The sequence below is a fragment of the Acanthisitta chloris genome, unplaced genomic scaffold, assembly GCF_000695815.1.
Source record: "Acanthisitta chloris isolate BGI_N310 unplaced genomic scaffold, ASM69581v1 scaffold774, whole genome shotgun sequence".
Lineage (NCBI taxonomy): Eukaryota > Metazoa > Chordata > Aves > Passeriformes > Acanthisittidae > Acanthisitta > Acanthisitta chloris.
Window position 1 is genome coordinate 121,271 of NW_008670767.1, and position 20,941 is coordinate 142,211.

At 40.7% G+C, this 20,941-nt stretch overlaps 1 protein-coding gene across 1 annotated transcript in view; it reads left to right on the forward strand.

Moving 5' to 3' along the window:
• Window positions 1–10,648, forward strand: part of LOC103801367 (cytosolic phospholipase A2 epsilon-like) — a 25,514-nt gene extending 14,866 nt beyond the window's left edge. Inside the window, exons 8-20 of the mRNA XM_009073780.1 lie at window positions 181–341; window positions 533–625; window positions 1,250–1,287; window positions 1,952–2,108; window positions 2,589–2,725; window positions 3,222–3,444; window positions 4,507–4,621; window positions 5,348–5,485; window positions 6,321–6,428; window positions 7,544–7,735; window positions 8,158–8,324; window positions 9,706–9,889; window positions 10,410–10,648. Of these exons, the coding sequence (XP_009072028.1) occupies window positions 181–341; window positions 533–625; window positions 1,250–1,287; window positions 1,952–2,108; window positions 2,589–2,725; window positions 3,222–3,444; window positions 4,507–4,621; window positions 5,348–5,485; window positions 6,321–6,428; window positions 7,544–7,735; window positions 8,158–8,324; window positions 9,706–9,889; window positions 10,410–10,648 (1,952 nt within the window). The remainder of the gene's footprint in view (window positions 1–180; window positions 342–532; window positions 626–1,249; window positions 1,288–1,951; window positions 2,109–2,588; window positions 2,726–3,221; window positions 3,445–4,506; window positions 4,622–5,347; window positions 5,486–6,320; window positions 6,429–7,543; window positions 7,736–8,157; window positions 8,325–9,705; window positions 9,890–10,409) is intronic.
• Window positions 10,649–20,941: the final 10,293 nt, after the last annotated feature.

Below are 20,941 nucleotides of genomic sequence, written 5' to 3' on the forward strand. Positions count from 1 at the left end.
TGCTCAGCAATAACAAAAACATCTCTGCATTATAAACTGTGTTCTGCACAAAACCCAAACATAGCCCCATACTAGCCTCTGTGAAGAAAGTTAACTCTACTTCAGCTCAAACCAGCACACCATACAAACAAGTTATCCACATTTTTGGAAGAACTTAACTTTAAAACACCTTTGTTTCAGAGAGAAAGTTTGCACTAACCGTGGATGGGTCATATGAAGGAACCCAGACCCACACGCTGAGCTCCTGCCTCTGCCCGACCTCCCCTGCCAGGTTCCACTACATCAAGTACAATCAGTCGGCGCTCACTGTGGCTCTGCCGCGGCGGAGGCGACTCAGCAGGGTACGTGATTGCCACCAGTGTATAGCTGGCCCTTTGCTCTGTATATCTTTGGGGACCACTAAGACATGAGTGTATGCACAGGTCTATGTATGCAGGGAATTAAGTGTGACAGGGGAGACTGTTTTTACCTCCTTTTTCGTCCTGTTTTGTATAATAAGTAACTGTTTTGTTTATTTATTTCTATTTTCCAGTCTACATCAAGTCAAAATGAAAGGCATATGAATGAGTCTGTGACTCTACCTCTGAACTCGCTTCCAATACAAGAGAAAATAACAATAGCAGAGGTGAGAACCAGCCTTCCTTAACAAAAACCAGCCCAGCACACATTTAGTTTGGTGAATGATGAGTCTTACAGTTCAGTGATTCAGTTCCTGTCAGACATGAGGCATGCTACAGTGTAAGGTGAGAATGACAGACTGCAAGTAGGCAATATTTATTTTTTTCTTTTGTTCTGCTTGTGGTTCCAGGCATGCCCTGTGCAACCCTGTTCTGAGTTTATACTAACTTTCTCAAGATACATCTAATATGTTCATCAACACAGTACGCAAGCTAACAGTAATGAATATGACAATTAAGACATTTGTAAAGGGAATGCCTGAAGCAGAATATAAAACAGAGAACATCCATGTGTGTGTGGTTCAGATGCCCTACTTTCAATGAAGGTTAAACTATGAGAAACTGAGTGGCCCTAAGCCCATCTAGCTTGGGTGAATGGCATATTTTTATTCAATCCAGACTTTGCAGGAACTTTTTAGTGTCTCTCACAGCCCAGACCATTGCTGACTAGATTCTCCAGCTATATTGCTGAATTCAACAATAGTGAAGCTATGGCCCTAGATGGAGCGGGGGAGGAAGGAGCAGGATTAATGACCTGAGCATGCTTACACTGTTTGTATTGCGATTTGCAGGACAGGACAATTGACTTGTACACAAAGGCAAGTGAATGGTAAGTGAGTCTCCAGCAAGACCTGATCCTGTAACTGGGAGATATTTGCTCCTACACAAAGCTAATTTGAAATCAACAGAGGTCCATGCAGGCTCAGTTGTAAGCAGATGTGTGAGTCCATTATTGGTTTGTAGGCTTCTATTTGTAAGGTTGTCCTTTTTCATTGATGGCAAATTAAATCATGGGTCCCCTTTCCTCCAAATTTCCAAGCTGTTAGTGCATAAATGATCCTGTTTTGTGTGCACTATTATGGCCATGGATGGAGATAGCAGCAAAGAAATCTGATTTCTGAATTATACAAACAAAATATCTCCAAGGCATAGTAGCAGTTTCCCTAATCAACTGCAGTGCCTGTTGATAGTGGTTATCTAGTTACAGGCATGTATGGCAGCACTATTGAAACTTGAAAAATTAATTATATGAGCAAATAAAACCAGAAATGAGTTGTAGATACAACACCAGGACAGTATGTTGTGATTTGCTTTGCCTTTCCATTTGCATTCTTGTTAGCACCTACAGCAATCAGCAGAGGCCTGACTGTGGTGTTATTCTTTCTCATTTATTGCATTATACTGTCCACAAACTCATCTGTAAACATACACAAGTACATCTGGAGTTGTCCATGGCAATCAATAATATAACAATATTTGTACCCTGGTCTCAGGACTCAGGGTCTGTGTTACAGGCCAAGAAACCTAGATGTCCGTCTGGGATATGATCTGTGCACTGATGAACAGAATTTCCTACAAAAGCGGAGGAAGGTAGTTGCCGCTGCACTAAAGGATGTTCTTCATCTAGAGGAAGATCTGCAAGAGCATGAGGTAACCAAGAAGCGCACTGTTTGGGGAATTTTCTCTCTCCTTTCTCTCATGCCTGCAGATGAGGAATGATTTTTTTTACCTCCATCTGGGTGAGAAGTGAGGACCTTTGACTACAGCTTCTCCAGCAGGGCACTGTTTGTTACCACAGTGACCTCAGCTGGAGAGTTCAACTGTTTGTTCATTTGAGCAAAGCCTCTGTTTTCACTTGCCTTTCAAGTGAATCATTTGAAGGGGTTTCAACACAATGAATTTGGTCTGTGTTTCTTAAACATCATTCCTGAAGTGCCAAGATCTACTACATTCCACAGGGTTACCCAGCAACATTATAACTCATAGAGCAATTTTGTTTTATCTCTATGTGTTTTATTTTACTAGTGCCTGGATGTTGTTTTCACATTTCTGTGATCTTTTGACATTATTTGTACACTAATGTCACTTTTCAGTCTACGATTTCTGCTCTTTTTTTTTGGTGTTGAACAGGTGCCTATAGTGGCTGTGACTACAGCAGGATGTGGGATAAGAGCACTCACTGCCATGTATGGAAGCATTTTGGGTCTTCAAAAGTTGCGTGTACTGGATTGTATTTCATACATCAGTGGCTCGTCTGGCACAACATGGTGAGGAGTCATTTTGATACTGTTGCTTGGATCTTGTTAAGAAAAACCCACACTTTTTCTAGATCTCAGCAAGGGTAAAATGGGTCTATTGACTTATTTTTTACATCTTTGGGCTATGAATGCCAGGATCACCCATGAAAGGACTATTGTGCATCATACAGTTGTTATCACTGGAAAAGTTGCCCTTAACCAAAAAAAAGGAGAATTTATTGGAAGTGCAAACCACCTTAATTGTATGCAAAATGGTCCTTTATGGTTATTTATTGTTGGACAGAAACAGCATAGACAGCTGGCATAGCTGCTTGTGTTGGATCCCAGATCAAGTGATTTTTGACTGGTTGCCTTTAGACTTGCATTTCTGCTCGAAGTAAGTTCAAAGAGGAGAGTAACTTAAGATAAAAGAGTAAGTGCCCAGAGCTCTTCAAAGTGTATCCACTGAGTTTCAAACGCATCTTCTTTATTTCTTTCGGCTTTCCTTCATGTTTCCTGCCTGCAGGACAATGACAAAGCTGTATGAAGATGCTGATTGGTCACGTAAGGATCTTGGAGAAATAATTATCGAAGCACGGAAGCAAGCATCCAAGTGCAAGATGGGAGCTTTTTGCTTGAAGAGTCTGAGAAATTATTACAGAGAACTGAGCCAAAGGACCCAAGCAGGACATAAAACATCTTTTATTGATCTGTGGGGGCTCATGATTGAAGCCATGTTAAATGATGGGGTAATGTCTATACATATTTGTTCTCATAAAATTGTTGACTTAATATATATGGCCATTAGAAGAAACTAAAGCTCTAAGTAGAGGCACTTGGTCAATAACACTGTATTTGGTATGTAGGCAGAACACTGCTTGTTTACATTAATAGCTTGCAAACACAGTGTAGTTCTACACTGGAGCCTAAAATATGATTGAATGTGACATAAAAATGCTCAGAGTAGCTCTAAAGTAACCAGCATACTAATTAACTCTATAGCTGTCCAAGAAACGTTTTCAGGTTCTGAGGTAATTTTTATCTCTCCAGGCTTTTAACTCTCCAAGGCTGCGATATTTACACAAGCTGCAGTTATAACTTGCATGTACTGCACATGTGCCTCATATATACAGCAGTTCATGATTTAGTAATTAGAAAGTATATAGATCCAGAGCTCCTGAGGCTTGTTAGCTACAGAAACTGTAATTTTGCAGATGCCTTTCAGCTACTTTGAATTTGATTTCTCAGGATCTCTAGTTTGTAATTTTGCTGTAATGACATAAGCAAATCTTTCCATGTTAACTAGCAGCCTTGATGATAGCTGGAAAAAAGCTAATTTGCTTTAAAAACCTGCAAACATGGTTTATATTTTGTCTAGATGAAACTCATCATTTCAATTCATATTTCATATTGCGTTTCCAGCCTCAGTGCTGCATAGCAATATTTGATAGAATTTAATTTCATTGAAATAGACTCAAAATCTCCATTTCATGTGTAAGTTATTAGTATTGGACAACTCAAGTTTTTTTTTCTCTGTGGATGTAAACTTTCAACATGATATTTTTAAAGCATGAATCTTGATTAGAAGGGTCATTAACATGCTTCCTTGAAGAACTCTTATGATTAACTGATGAAGTATGTATTACTCCTGCTTCCATAAGCATTTTCTTATCCTCTGTTATTCAAGCATTCCTGAAAGGAAATTCAGGTGGAAATTCAGGAAAATCAGATCTCATACTCAGATTTTATGAGATGATGCCGTTAAGATACTGATTATTGGCTAACTCTTGGAGTTTTCTTTTCAAATCCAGAAAAGCCTTCACAGACTTTCTGATCAACGTCGGGCAGTGAATCAAGGTCAGAACCCGCTGCCAATCTACCTTGCCCTCAATGTCAAGGACAAAGTTGCTACTAAAGATTTTAGAGGTAATGTTTCAGTTCTGAAAAAGAGCTATGTTTTCACCTGAGGAGATATAATGTGGGGATACTGTAAATAATCATAGAATCAACCGGGTTGGAAAAGACCTCAGAGAACAATGGTGAATTGTTTTAAATTCTCACTCAAAGTCAGAAGTACTGTTCAGAAATGCAAAGAGTAACTGGGCAGTCGCAGGATAGACAACAACATTTCAGTGTTTTGTAAGATCTCTTGGCATGTGATTGTGTATATTCAGATTCTAACTTCAGACTAATAACACAACATAGTTCTGTGATGCAATCTCAGAAATGCTATGAGGTCTTGAAAGTGGTTCACTGAAGCCTTAAGTTTGCTTGTATGTTCTTTCCTATGGTAGGGGGATTGGAACTGGATGATCTTCAAGGTCCATTCCAACCCTAAATATTCTGTGATTCTATGTTTTTCATGGTTGGCTAAAAGCAATAGAAGTCAATCTGTTCTAGTCTACCTTCAATGAGAAAACTTTGCCCTTGCTAGATAAAAAGAAGAAGGTGAATTTTCCCTTAGCCCTGACATCGTTCTTTCACTAACCTGTAGACTGTGATAGTTCAGTGACGGCTGTCAGCAGGGTTTGGTGAGCACATGTGTTAAGCCATCTTGACTGTGAGAGCTGATACCTGAAAGGTTTATTCCAATTCTGACAACTGGACTGTTTTTAGTAGCAGAGCTAATGTTGTTGTTGGATGTGTTGGCAGAGTGGGTGGAGTTCACACCATATGAGGTGGGTTTCCTGAAGTACGGTGCCTTCATTCGTGCGGAGGATTTTGGCAGTGAGTTCTTCATGGGTCGCCTGATGAAGAAGCTCCCTGAGTCCCGGATCTGCTTCATGCAAGGTGACTCACCAGCCTGGGGGAATGACCAGATTTTAATACAAACACTAATGATTTGGGAGATCAGTCCCCAGAAACCTCTTGTTATGCACATGGCAGCAGAGGTACTGGGTCAGTCAACTGAGAGGATCCCCAGGGAAGTGATTACAGCACCAAGGCTGCCAGAGTTCAAGATGTGTTTGTACAATGCTCTCAGGCACATGGTGTGATTTTTGGGGTTGTCCTGTTCAGGGACAGGAGTTTTACTTGATGATACTTGTGGATCCCTTCCAACTCAGGATATTCTATGATTTTGTGTCTTATGAGACTCATTCAACTGCTCTTACTAGCTGAGGTGGTTTTGTCATTTGGTTTAAGAAAATGTCAAACTAAAATAGCAAGTAAGTTGTCATGTACCTCTGTGAGTGCTTTTGAAGCATCATTATTTCCTGTAACTTGCCAAAATAAATATCAAAGTTGAAAATCTATGAGACTTTGTGGAAGCTAAAGGAAAAGCTGAGAAGAAATGGGGCAAGAAAGGGGGGACTTGGAGAAAAAGCTAGCTGAAAATATTTCCTTAGCAAAGGAAAAAGGAAATGAAAATAGGAAAATGATGATATAAAATTTAAAAATGTTCCAGGTAAAACATGGTGGGAAGGAAAAGGCTCATTTTTTTTCTGAAATAAGTTTACCTTTGGAGTTAGATCTACCACAAAAGTACATGTCTGGACTTGTGCAAAAATTGGCTAAAAATATGAATAAGTTAGAGAAGAGCTGTGGAAGGAGCAGAAGGCAGTTTTTAGTAGATCTTCCTTGTGTTTACCTCAGCACCTCTTAATATACCTCTCCTACTTCCTAGGAATGTGGAGTAGTATCTTCTCCAAAAATCTCTTGGATGCCTGGCATGCAGCTGACAATTCAGAGGACTTCTGGCACAGGTGGACCCAAGACAAAGTGACTGAAATAGGTAAATCAAAGTACCCTCCTTCAGGCCTCTCTGATAGTTCACATTTCTCATGCTTTGAGTTTTTCTGTCATCCTGGTGCTCTGAGTCTCTGGCTATGTGTTGCACCAGAAAAATCAAGTGATTTGATAGTACGATTGTTATAAGAAGGAAAGGCACCATCAGACAGCGCTTGATGCAAAGGAGAGGGATGGATACTTGAGGTGGTTCATAATGGGCTCTGTTTAAAAGACATAGAAAGAAATACTTCTGTCCAAGCCTCACATCATCTATTTGTTAGCCAGAGAGAAGCTTAAGTGTTTCCATTTCAACATGTGTTTTCCCTGCATAGTGCATTCCTCACTCAAAATCTGACTAAACTGAAAGATTCAGTAGAGGTCAAACAAAGTCAATGTAGTGGAGCTCTATTAGAACAGCTGAGAGAGGCAGCTCTGTACTGAAAGATCATTCCTTGAAAATACTCATGAGCCTCTTCACATTAAAATTCAAGCAAAGCCAATGAACAGACTTTGGCCACATTTCTGTGGGCTGTCTTTTATGAAAAAATCCCAAACGCATATGTTTGGGTTTATATAAATAACTTACAAGTTTTTGTTGATCCTATGTTTGGGTTCATATAAATAACTTACAAGTTTTTGTTGAATTCAGGTGTCTACACCCAAACCAACTAGAATAGACTGTTTTTCACAAGTAAAAATATTTAATTTGAAAGCAAAATGCTATTTTTTCCCATTCTTTTCAAAATAAGCTTCGAATTTCATATTTATCCTACATGGAATCTAAAAGCAGTAATGCCCTAAAACATATAAGTATTTTCCCTGTTTGTTGTTAGCTTGGAAAAGCGAATTGCTTTCAGGTGTAGCAAAATCATATTGTTTTCTGATAAAAATGTTCCTTTTGCCAATCAGAGTTTACAAAACACAGGTAAATATATACTTTTGTTAAGAAATTAACCGGAACTTACAGCAGATCATAAGGCAAAATAGCACAATGCTGAGAGCTCTGAACAATTACTTTTGGTACAGAAGACTCACTGACCATTTCACCTCTTTGTGCTTAGCCTCTTCTTAATTGTGGTTATAATTCAACTGCATGTCATTTATGCCATGTATCTCTAGAGGAACAACCAGACTTACCTGAGAAGCCATACGAGATGGCTACATGTGTTTTCACTCCTACAAGTGGCCTCTCTACAACTCTCCGCGATATCCTGACGGATCGCCCTGCTGTCTCCAAGTATCACAACTTCCTAAGGGGCTTCCAGATGCACAACGAGTACATCCAGCATGAGCATTTCACACGATGGAAAGGTGTGGACAGCACTCCTGCCTACGTGTCTCAGCAGTCATTGGGGTGGGCAACAGGGCCTGGGAGTTATCGAGAGACATTTATATGTCCTGAGCAGAACTGAGTGTTTTTTGTGGTTAGATGTTAGTGCTTACAGAAAAGAGGGAGAACAAAGTCACTCCTCATACCTTTCACTTTCAGTAACACAGCTGTTCAGTTTCAGTACTGAAAGTCCTCACTAGGATGAAAATTGCTGGGGTGGGATGCTGCAAATAGAAAACCCCTGCCTAGGATTTTTTGTAGTTCATGGGTTTGGAAGCACCAACAAAATGTGAGTGGAGAGGCTGAAGCAGCTTTAGGATTTCTGCACTCTACACTAAAGCAAAGGGAAGTTCCTTTCTAACTTGACAGATTTGCTAATAGCTCTGAATCTTGTATTTTTTAGACACTTTACTAGACACATCTCCCAACGACCTGAGAGGCAACACAGAACACTTAGAGCTGGTGGATGCAGCTTTCTTCTTTGAAACCAGTTACCCACCCCTTATGAGACCAGAACGGAAAGTGGATGTCATCATACACTTAAATTACACGGGTGGATCACAGACATTGGTGAGGTCTCAAAACTGCTTTTGTTTAGTTATGGTTTTTCCTTTGCTTTCCACAACTTTCAGACAGGTGGAACTTAGTGGAATTTGGTAACATGCTGTTTTCAAACCTGAGAAGAAGAATGGAAATTTCTAGAGGGGAAAATATCTATTTTTCTCAAAGTACTTTTGAAATAGCCCTAACCACTTCATCCATGAAATACAGATTGGCACAGTGAAGTTATGAAGGTCAAGCTTCAACTTCTGTTATAATTATATGTAAGATTTAATAGCACAAATATATCTGGGAAAACTTTGTGATTCAGATGCTGAATTTATTCTTCATTGTGCTTAAACATGTAAAATTTATTGCTCTTTTTATTTTAGTATGTGATTTTCTAGCTCTTCAAGAACAACCTAGTGAGTGAAGAATTTATTAATCTTTATTTTTATCTCTTGTAATACATACAATTTTTCTCCTTAAATAGTAGGCTTAAAGCAAGACATCAAATGGATTTACCATGTTTGCAGAAATCTGATTTGGTTATATAGATTTTGAAAGTGGTATTCACCACATAAACAGATAGATGTAGGCTTTGCAATTGAACCACAGAATACACAAAGTTCACTGATTCAGGTTCCATCATTCTTTTCAAGTAGAAGAAACTTTAATGGTACTCTGTGATGTCGCTGAAAAATATACGGCTCTGAACTGCACCAGAAAAGTATAATCTCTTGCACTGTATTTCTTTCTTGTGCTTTGAAGTCTTTTGGAAATATTTAATTCAAACTGAGGTGGTATTTCAGTGTTTTGTTAGGCAATTTAACAAAGTTAGTCATCACAAATGAACTTTCTGATAGGTGCTTTTAGTGCTATATTTTGAGGTCTAAAACATGTTAGGTTTTATTATCTCATATTACTCATCAAATTCAAAGTTATAGAAATGAGTAAATTGGTCTCAAAACCCTGTTAAAGTTTATTGAGGTCAAGTCACAATTTATACTGCTGTATAAACAGATAATGTGACTTTGAATCTTACTGTCATGGACAGCAAATTTAGTTTTGTTTAGGTCAACATTTTTCTGACTTAGTTCTCCTTTCATGGTCTATAATATGGTTTGAATTTATCTGTTCTTTTCCTAAATCATGTTCCCATTTTAGAGATATGCCTTAGTACATATTTAAACTCTCATTAAACCACCTGATATTAGGTGTTTTCCTATAAGGCTATTTCCAAATAGCTCCTCAGGCAACATAAAAGCAGTCCCTCGGGCTGCAGGTGCTCACATTATTGCTGGCTGTCCAGTGCTCTCAGTTTGTTTTGTGCAACTTGGCATGAATTACAGCAACCTGACCTTGGGTAACTTTTCTGTTCCTTATGCTGCTGCTGTTGGGCCATGACCAGCCCCTGGAGCAGGCTTGCAGATACTTCGCAGAGCAGGGAATTCCGTTCCCCTGCATTGGGCTGAAGGACGATGAGAAGAGCCTGAAAGAGTGCTACATGTTTGATGGTGCAGACACCCCAGGAGCTCCTCTGCTGCTTTATTTTCCATTAGTGAATGACACCTTTCAAACAAATGTAGCACCTGGTAAGTTAACAGTGCTCAGCTAATTTTATTGACCCTATGAACTTTCTCACTCCTTGGGCGTTTGTTCCTCATCCCAATACAAAAATCCTTTGTTTGTTTGCTTGTTCCTGTTAGTGAATACATTGCAGAAGTGTTTGAGATGGCGACTTTGTTTCTATGATGATCTCCAAGGCTACTAATACCTCTTTGTTCCTTTCTCTTTGTGTTTACTCAAGAACCTGCAGAGTAAGACAGTGGCACCAGTGACAACATAGGGTGATGTGCCATCAACTTGCCAGTAGACGGTGCTGACTGCAATGGAATGACATTTAATGACACCTTGTTTTATTATTATTACTATTTATTTATTATTCATTCCAATAGACCTTGTTCAGAAGTAGATTTTACAGAGATCATAACACTGCACTTATCTTCATAGCAATTGCATCTGTGATCTCTCCAAATTATTCTTGACATATTCTATCAGAGTATGGTATTTTTGTGGGACTGTACAAGCATATTCCTTTTCTTCCTTTAACAGGCATGTCACGCAGTGCTGCTGAAATGGAACAGGGCAAGGTTGATATCTCCAGTTTCTGCTCTCCATACTCAACCAGGGAGGTGTCACTGAAAGCAGAAGATTTCAACAAGCTCCTGAAGTTGACTAATTACAACATCATGAACAATGAGAACATGATTCTTCAGGCCTTGCGTATGGCTGTGGCACGGAAGAAACAAGCCCTGAGCCAGCAAGTATCACAAGCAGAGCCCTCTTCTTGAACAGCGTTTTCCTCTTTCTTACTAGATATTTGCCATGACAGAACATATGTGGCAGCTGCTTCACTGTTCCTGGCACGGGCAATCTCTTTCTAAGTAACCTTCTCAAAAAAAAGGAAATTTGAAGTATTTGTTTCAAAGCCATGTAGTTTGGTTTACTAAGAAGTACTGCTCTTTGATCCAGAGCTGTGGTATCAATGCTGTTAACACTATCTCACTGTGATGCTCAAAAGATAAAGATTCAGCTTTGCATGATAGGAAAATAGTGTTAGCTGTCTTTGTCTGCAATCACTTATTGTCTAGGTGGCTAGTTGCTAATATTTTTTCATCTGCAAAATATTCTGGCATTTCATTGGGACTATTAGTAGCAAATACATAAAGCCCTCCTCAGACAGAGAAGGTGGTGAACTTTAAATCATATTAGTCGGTTTTAATAACTAGAATTAAATGGTGTTTTACCTTGAAAGAGTTTTGTTTCCTTGTTGCTTTTTTTCAATTGTCATGAATTGTCATGAAATAGATATCTTACGAAGGATATTTGATTTTTCAAATTTGTATTGGCTAATGGAGGTATGGATGCGTGGCCATTTAAGTCTTTGGTGACATTTATTCTAATCAGTTAAATCAAACTTATGAATTTGTTTGGAAGGATCACTGCCATTTCCTCTCATAATCAACTGTGTTCTGTCTCAGATCACATGTGTGTTATGCAGGTATCTCCCCAAGGCACAGGAAAAGAGGTGATTGATAATAACCACCATGGCTTTACCAGGGGCAAGTCATGCCTGACAAATTTGGTGGCCTTCTGTGATGGGGCCACAGAATTTGTAGATAGGGACAGAGCAACTGATGTCATCTACCTGGATTTATGCAAGGCATTTGTCACTGTCCTGCACGACATTTTTGTCTCTAAACTAGAGAGACATGGATTTGATGGGTGGACCACTCAGTGGATAAAGAACTGGCTGGATGGTCACATGCAGAGAGGGCAGCAGCTCCTTGTCCACGTGGAGGCCAGTGATGAGTGGTATCCCTCAGGGGTCTGCGCTGGGGCCAATACTGTTCAACGTCTTTGTCGATGACATGGACAGTGGATTGAGTGCACCCTCAGCAAGTTCACTGATGACACCAAGTTGTGTGGGGCAGTCAAGACGCTGGAGGGAAGGGATGTGCCATCCAGAGGGACCTTGACAGGCTGGAGAGGTGGAACAATGCAAGGTCCTACATCTGGGCCATGGCAATCCCAGGCACACCTACAGTTTGGGTGGGGAAGTCATTGAAACCAGCAGTGAGGAGAAAGACTTGGGAGTGACAGTGGATGAGAAACTCACCATGAGCCAGCAGCACGCACTAGCAGCCCAGAAAGCAAATCAAATCCTGGGCTACATCAAATGGAATGTGGGCAGCAGGTCAAAAGAGGGGATTCTCCCCCTCTACTCTGCTGTCATGAGACCCCAGCTGGAATACTGTGTGCAGTTCTGGTGTCCTCAACATAAAAAGGACATGGAACTGTTGGAGCAAGTCCAGAGGAGGCCACAAAGTTGATAAGAGGACTGGAGCATCTCCCCTATGAAGACAGGCTGAGGAAGTTGGGGCTGTTCAGCCTGGAATGAGTTAGGGATATAGTCCAGTCCCTGGAGAGAGACTTATCTTAAGGGCATGTAGTGACAGGACAAGAGGGAATGGCCTTAAGCTGAAGGAGGGTATATATTTAGATTAGATAATAGGAAGAAATTCTTTACTATAAAGGTGGTGAGGCACTGGAACAGTTTGCCCAGAGATATGGACTCCCTATCCCTGGTGGGGTTCAAGGCCAGGCTGGATGAGGCCTTGTGCAACCTGATCTAGTGGGGAGGTGTCCCTGCCCATGGCAGGGGTGGTTGTGACTACATGGTCTGTAAGGTCCATTCCAACTCCAAAGTGTTTAGGCTTCTTTTGAACCAAGCAGCAGCAGAGTTCCACACAAAAAACCCACTGTATTTTAAAACTGGAATTTTAAAATCAAATTTCTCTATGAATGGCATGATCTTCTAACAAAAAGCAATGCTGTTACTGAGTTTATTATAAAATATGGGAATTTTGAGTAGTTTTCTGTACTGCAACTTTTATTTTACAAGTTTAATAGAGTTCTAAATCCTTCGTAATTTTGCTACCATGATAAATCAGTGAGCTTTATCATCCTTATTTCAGTAAAGTGGGTAGCACCCAGTAATGTATGAAAAACAGCTTTGCAGATTTTATGCGATTCTTGTTTTAATAATGCTGGACTCTCTACTGCACTGCTTTGTATGTTGATTCTCTGTGGTGAAGTGTGGAAGAATGGCTAGAAGAACAAGGACACTTTGACATGAGAGAGTTATGCTAAGGCCTGACGCCATCTTACTAGGCCCGGCAAGCAAGGACACTGTGCCCTTGGAGCAGCAAGTCACAACAACAGGATATGGAGGATTAGGAAAAGGGAAAGCAAAATCAGCATAAGAAGGAACCAGGTGCTTCAAGGTAACCCTTGAAGCTCAACCTATCAGAGTGTAACAAATTCTAAGTACTAACCACTAGGATAGCGACATTCGTGAATACTAACAAGAAATACATATAAAAGTTTAGCAAATCTAACAATAAACGAAGCTCTTTTATCAATCATATTGATTGTGTGAGTCTTCCCCCCGGGCCACGAGAAGCGAGCAGCGACAGTGAAGTTGTCTGCAGACGAGTCTGTCTGCTCTTAAACCCTGAATAACAAATATATTACATGTAAATAAGCTCAACACACAACAGGACACCAAGGATACTGGTAAGAAATGGTTTACTTACAAAGTGAAAAATCCATACACCAGGAATACATATGGTATTCCTTATTTGATGTTCAGATAAGTTGTGCATGTCTGTATTATGCAGGAGTAGTCCAGAATCATATTGTTTCATTCGTGAGATAATAGCTGGGCATGAGAAACAGAAGATTGTGCTTAGACAGACAAACACTAAATCTTAGAGTTTTAATAGCTGTGCTTATAGCTTTTAGTGATGTCATGAGTTAAGAAAAGAGGTGGCGAAGGGAAAAGACTCAGAAGATAACACAGGATCCAAGAGTATAACTCAGTCTGAAAAGAGGAGGACAAATTCATGGAAGATAAATCCCAATGGTGGTTCTGAAAAACAGTAGTTCAGATGCAGCCACCAGCACTGGAAGTACCAAATCCAGGACCTTGAGATGCTGGAAAATACACTGGAGAAGAGATCCCTTCATACTTTCCTCCTTTTTTTTACTCTTCCATTAAGTACTCTGTGCTGATTGCTAGAGATAGGAGGTAGATCACAGAGCTAGGTGGAACATCAGAGCCTTCTTCTGAGCACTTTGTGCCTCCATTACAGTTTCTCAGTAACAGTGGGTTAGCATGTTAGTACCCATGGTGACCAGGTAACAAGCACACCCAACACATCCAGCCTGTGCTGAGCTCTGTTCTCAACCTTAACACCTGAGGCTGGTGATCCCTCAGCCATAGGTGTATATTTATAAAGGATAAGGCAGAGAGTTAAAGCAATGTTGCCATCTAGTGATACCACATGTAATGCCCTCTTGAGTTGTGATTAAAATGTACTATTAGTTACAGCATGATAGTTTAGGGATAAAAGCAAGGTGTCATTTGAAGGGAGAGGTAAGAACTTTTATAAGAGCAGTGGCTAGAACTGTAAAGATTGGATGGGCTTCTGGTAGTACAACACTCAGGTTTCCAGAAGAAAGGCTGGGATGAATGAGAGTTTATCTACTCTTTTTAACTCTGTCAGCCTAGTAAAAATACCATTGCTCTTCATTGTTCTTAATTCAGCAAATATAAGTACCGTAAGAATTCAGTGCAAGAGGTTTGAGCAACATTACTATATAATTACAACCAAGTTCTGTGGACACAACAGCGGATGAAAGATATTAAAATGCAGAACAGTGTGTAATGCCTGGGGCTGAGGGAATGGGATGGAAGACATGGAGTGAGAAGGCACCAAGAGAAGACAGGAGAAACCAGAGGAATTGCCTTCTCACAGCAGGGCTGGACAGAAAATTCTCAAGCTGCAGGGAGACGAGGTTGTCTTGACAGAAACTGGCCAGTAATTATGTGCAAATGAACTCTGTTGCCAGCTGTGTAGAGCCAGAGTGCCCCAATCTGATTTCTCAATTATATATTTCTAACATTTCTCAAGTGAATCCTATACTTATGGGGACTCCCTGTGAAGCAGAAGACCCTTGGCTTCCCATCCCACTCCACAAGCAAACCACGTTTAAAAGAGAATTGTATTTCTGTTACTAATTCATGGAATTAATAATTATGGTATTGTGCAACTCAAATTATTGCATCTTTGCAATGTATGGCTTTTGTGAAGCTTTCACTGGTAGAGATTTTCCAGGCAAAACACAACACTACCTTCTCTGGTAGAGGTCCTGTCAGGGCCTGTGGCAAAGCTGTGAAGGAAGAGAGACTTTTCGAGATCCAAGAGACATTTGGAGATTCCGGAACTGGGAAGACATTTTTAGAAATGGCATGGGTTTCTTCTCTGATGACAGGCACTTACAGGATGGGAAATGCTGGTTTGTATGTGGCAATGAATTACAGTTGCTGAAGGCCTGGCACAGTGTTTAAAACTATTTAGGTTCCTTTGAGGACAGAATGCTAGTTGCTGCAAAAGAACTTCATACAGTTTTCGGTAAGATTTTGGAAAACTTGAAGCTTTCCAATACCCCTTGCAAAGCTGAAAGGTTATTTTTTTAAAGGGATATTTTCCATTACAGTATTTCCAAAGAAGTTTCCCTGTTCTCTACCATTGCACAGGCCTATGGAGCGTGTCTTTTCCTACAACCTTTTGGATGCCTGGCATTCATTGGATCCTACAGAAAGGCGCTCACTGAGGTGTACCCAACACAGAGCTGTTGATGCTGGTTGGTTACATTTCTGCTCCCAGAGTCACTCTTTCTTTGCATCACTTTTCAGAACCATCCTAGGGCATCTAAGACAGCTAGAGACATTTAAATATTTCACCTTGAGTCAACAAAATGTTTGTACTTATGTGAATCTGCATTTTAAAATCATTTCAGATTCCTGTCCATTCTAGTAATTTAATTAATTTCTCCAGAAGGGGCATGTTTCTGTGTCCCAAGTGGCTATGCCACCTTTCCCACAGCCACGAACATCTTATATATCTTGTAGATAAAGGCTGATGAGGAAGAGGAGGGGAACAACAATTAGGAGTACAAGTTGGAGGCCGAGTCTTAAACTGTTGTTCTGTTAATAGCTAGTACTTAATATCTCATGTAAGAGACAAGGCCAGAAGAAATATTGACAGCAAATCCTGATCCCATATCTTCATGAAGGGCTTTTCATGGATGCATTGTGCATTAGGAAAAGTTGTGTGTGTGGCAGAATTTCTGAATTTCTTACCTTCTCTTTTTTCTATCTGAATTCAGCCTTTGGAAGAAGCTTCCAGGTACTTCCAAAAGCAGGGAATCCCATTTCCGAAAATCCATGAGTGAAGAAATAAAAAAAAAAAATCTAAAGGAGTGCTACATCTTTGAAGATACAGAGACCACAGAGGCACCAGCAGTGGTGTTTTTCCCACTGGTGAATGACACCTTCAGAAAATACAAAGAGCCTGGTAAGCCATGGGACAGAGACAGTCCTCCCACCACCTGGCTGCCCTTTAGCTGTGTTGGGTGAATGGGATGGAAGACATGGTGTAGCATGATCTCCTCCCTCCCCTGCTGTGCTTCCCATGGGAGAGAAATGCAGATGTCCAGGTAGCAAAAAGTAACACTGTGCCCCACCTGGAAAGTGGGAGATGGCACCATATCTATACACCATTGAGGATCTTTCTTTATTTGTCCGGTGTGGAGCACAGCCCTGCTGAGATGATGCAGAGCAAGGTGGATGTTTCCACTGTTTTTACCCCGTACTGCTTAAACAGCTTTACCTACACAGAAAAGGACTTTGACAAGCTGATAGAACTGACCAGCTACAACATTCAGAATAACCAACATCTGATCCTTCAGGCTTTGAATTCAGCCTTAGAGCAGAAACAACAAAGGTAAAAAAAAAACAAACTCTCCTGAGTTTCACAAAGATATGTGTATGCTTTTGGTTTTTTTGGTTTTGTTGGGGTTTTTCCTTCCTACAGAAGAATCAAGATCTGTCTGTGAATGAGCACAATAGACTTTGGAAAGTACAGACTTGTCAGCCTGTGGTTGTTCTCAACCACGTGGAGATCCTAGAGAAATGGATCAAACTAAATATTGATTATCTGATTAGCTTTATTTATGCTGAATGTCAATGATGCTGCTCCTTCCCCCTCCCATATACATATACATATGCATATACATATGCAGCAAGTTAAAGATTAAGAAATATGAGTTTATTGGCGCATTTTTAAAATGCATGCATGCGGGACAGCAGTACAAATTCTTACAAAATTTGCTACACTATTAGAAGTTATGTGTGAAGGCAAATGACCTACAGATATTTAATTTATTCCAAATCTAATGCAACAGAAAAATACATAATAAATGTGGACAATTTCAAAGAACATGAAAATTATAATTTCTGTAGTGTCAGCAAGAAATTTTGTTAGAAATAACATGCCAAGTTAAACATACAAGATAATCAAAGATTTCACACGGAAAATAGATATTTTCTATACTTCTGAATTTCGAAGTTTTATTACAATATATCATAGAATCAACCAGGTTGGAAGAGACCTGAAAGATCATCAAGTCCAACCCTACCATCACTACTAGACTATGGCACTAAGTGCCACATCCAGTCTCAGCTTGAAAACCTCTAGGGATGGTGAATCCACCACCTCTCCAGGCTGCCCATTCCAATGCCTGAGCACTCTCTCCATAAAAAAATCTCTTCCTAATATCCAACCTAAACCTCCCCTGGCAGAGCTTGAGTCTGTGCCCTCTTGTCCTACTGCTGGTTGCCTGGGAGAAGAGATCAACCTCCACCTGACTCCAAGCTCCTTGGTAGTTGTAGAGGGTGATAAGGTCTCCCCTGAGCCTCCTCTTCTCCAGGCTAAACAACCCCAGCTCCCTCAGCCTCTCCTCATGGCACTTGTGCTCGAGTCCCTTCACCAGCCTTGTTGCTCTTCTCTGGACCCACTCCAGAACCTCAATATCCTTCCTGAACTGAGGGGCTCAGAACCATACGCAGGATTCAAGGTGTGGCCTCACCAGTGCCGAGTACAGGGGCAAAATCACCTCCCTGGTCCTGTTGACCATGCTGTTCCTGACACAGGCCAGGAGTTCCTGATTACAGCAGCAATATTTAATTTTGGAAAATCTCTTGGCAGTGACTGTTTCAAACCATATTGTGAGTCAGGATCAACTCTTCTTTTGCTGCTCTGAGTACCTAATCCAGGGTTCTGCTATTCGCTGAACCCTCATGGTATTTAAAGGATGCAGTTCAGTATCCACATCCCATCAATTTCAACAGGTTTCATAGTATTTCTTGTTATTACAGAATGTGATGTGTGAGAATTAACTCTCAAAAACTGAGAGACAGATATTAGGGTCAGAAAGCAAGCTAAGTACTTTACACTGATATCCATCGGTAATTCATGACTTTGTCCCTGACTGTCTACAAGCAAAACAGGATCTATGCAACTGCTATAAATAGCACAAGGTAATTTGTTGAAACTGCCTATTTTTAAGATGAAGACCAAAATAATTATTTGCTTTATGATAGGTTTCAAAAATGCAAATACTCTGTAAACCTGTTTCATTAGAGCAAAGATACAAATAAAAAAAAAGATTTAATGCTTCAGTCAGTTTCAGCTGCTCTTAATTACTTCAAATTTAAATGAAACACAGTAACTTGTCTGTGCTGAAGTAACACATACTGACAAACACAGAACTCTGAATAATGTATCATAACCAAAACAGAACATAAATTCTTAATTCAAAATTAAATGCAAACCTCTAAAAGGCTGCAAATTTCTCTTCCCTCTTGCTATCATTATTTGTCTTTCTTCCTTCAAGCATTCCTTTATGCCTTATCTCCCTCTAGCTGTTGTTGTCTTTAGTCTCCCATGCTCACCTCCAATGACCTCAGCCCCCTTAGGGGTGCTGTGCCCTTACTGCAGCTGTTTTTCCAGTCGCTCAGACTTCTGTCCAATTTGCAGCCCTGGTTCAAATCTCTAGTGTGCTGAAATGGCTGTTTACTTGATGCTGCTCATCACAGGCTCCCCTCTTTGTGATCTCTGTTGCTGAGTCATCTGGTCCCTCCCAACATTGCCTCTCCTCTGTCCCAGCCCTAACTCCCTCTCAGGCTTTCCTGATTATCATTTATGACAAATCCATTTCGTGTGACACATGCATTTGCTACTTCTCCCAACTGCCCATTTTACAGCTGGGGTTTCAGGCATCTTCAAGAGCTGCAAATGAAGCTCCTATCCCAGTATTCAAGTCCTTTGATGACACCAAATTTGAAGGAGCCTGCCTCACTCTTCCCATCCCTGCCTTTAACTGTAACCATTTGCTTCCCTTGATGTCTTCTTGTTTGCTGGTTTAACAGAGGGAAGCCCTATTTATTCCCAGTGTGCCACTGAGGTGTGCTCTGCTGCACTTGCCAGAGGCTGAGCCTGTCCTACCTCCCAGCAGTCTGACCAGGCCCACATGTTAGCTCCTATTGATGCTTTCAGTGTGAGTAAAGTTCTTGGACAATAGCTGGGTCTTCTTGTCAATTATCTCCTTGCAATTCTGAAACATCCATGCCTTTCTTCTTTCAAATAAACCCACAGTCACCTGAGTCACTAGCAAAGTCTGTGTTGTTACCTTGAAAATACCTACATGTCCTGCATTGCTATGGACCACGGAAAAGATCTGGCTTAATCTTCCATCCAGACAGCCTTTTCCTGGGGCACCAGTGGCTTTCACACAGAGATACATAGCAACCCTATAGGTAATGCTCTTAAGCAGGCCATCTGCAGTTGGTTTCTTCCTCACTGAGATATTGTAGAAGTGTCCCCAGGTGACTGCTTCTCAGCAGTGGCCTGTTCTCCTGACTACCATCTATAAGCACTCCTGGTCCATGTTTAATAGAAGTGCTTTCTTTGTGACTTAGGGGGTTGGTTAATTTGTTGGGGTTAGCTTTCTTTTTATCATTACATTTATTAATTAATTGCACTTGCAGAAGATACTCATAATCAGTTCTTTCAGGCCAGCATGGAAGTTTTGTGTGGCTTTCTCTGCTGGATTTTTTTGTTCTGTTTCAGCTGCTAATGGGGTCTGTTTCCCTGGCTCTGCCTCTGGGCTGTACTGAGGCGTTGAAAGAATCTATGTAACAGCTGTAGATGTGAGCATTTAAAATTCCTTTCTGGTCTTACAGGTTGGGAGTGTCCTTTTTTATAGGAAAGAGGAGTGACTTCCTGCAATTATCCCTTCAAGGGGGGAAACAATCTAGAGAGGGGAGAAGTGCTGCAAAAATCTAGGCCCGTAATATATCATTGTGTTAGCAACAGCAGGAGTTAGTGTGGTTTTTCCTAAATGTTTTAAAAGATAGAACTCTTGGTACATGAGGTAATAGGAACTACAAACACTAACATGCTGACCTCCTTAGTTGTAATTAATATGTTTTGCATCCTTTCTGTGTCTGGCTTTTCTTTCTTACCTATTCATTATCTATAGGTAAGTGAAGGGATTAGCATGCAATTGAAACTGCCTCAGCCCTTCGATTATCACAAAGGTGCATGAAGAACTGGACAGCCCAGTGAGGTGACTCAGGCCATAGGAACCTAAGGAAAGCAGCAGTATGATTCTTTAACCCCTCACAAGGGGTTCTTGCAGAGAACTGGCAAGTGAGAACTCTGACACTCCTATAGGGTGAGTGTCACTGAGGAAGCAGAAGCTAATGGGGTGGTTGGCAGCAGCACACTACTGCTCCACTGCTCTGTAGCACAAAGTGTGACGAAACAAGATTATTGCAAACATTCTAAGTGAAGTGAGACTACAGGTTGCACCATGCGAGTGATGGGAAATGTGTTTGCCACAGCAGATAGAGGAGAGTCTGGGTGATAGAGCAGGACTCCACTCCAAGAAACCTTGTGCCAAAAATTGCTCATATGTACAGCTCTGCTGTGTATGTGCAATATCACACTGTCTTACTAGAGTGATAATGCTGCAGAGGAGGCCATCAGGGCCTCATTGCTCATGCCTTGGTCATGATATGCTAGTCAACACTTAGCAATGGGTGAGAGCTCTGTGTATTTCATGCCATTGAATTTTTGTACCTTTGAGTTCCTCCTGAAAGTCTGTCCCTT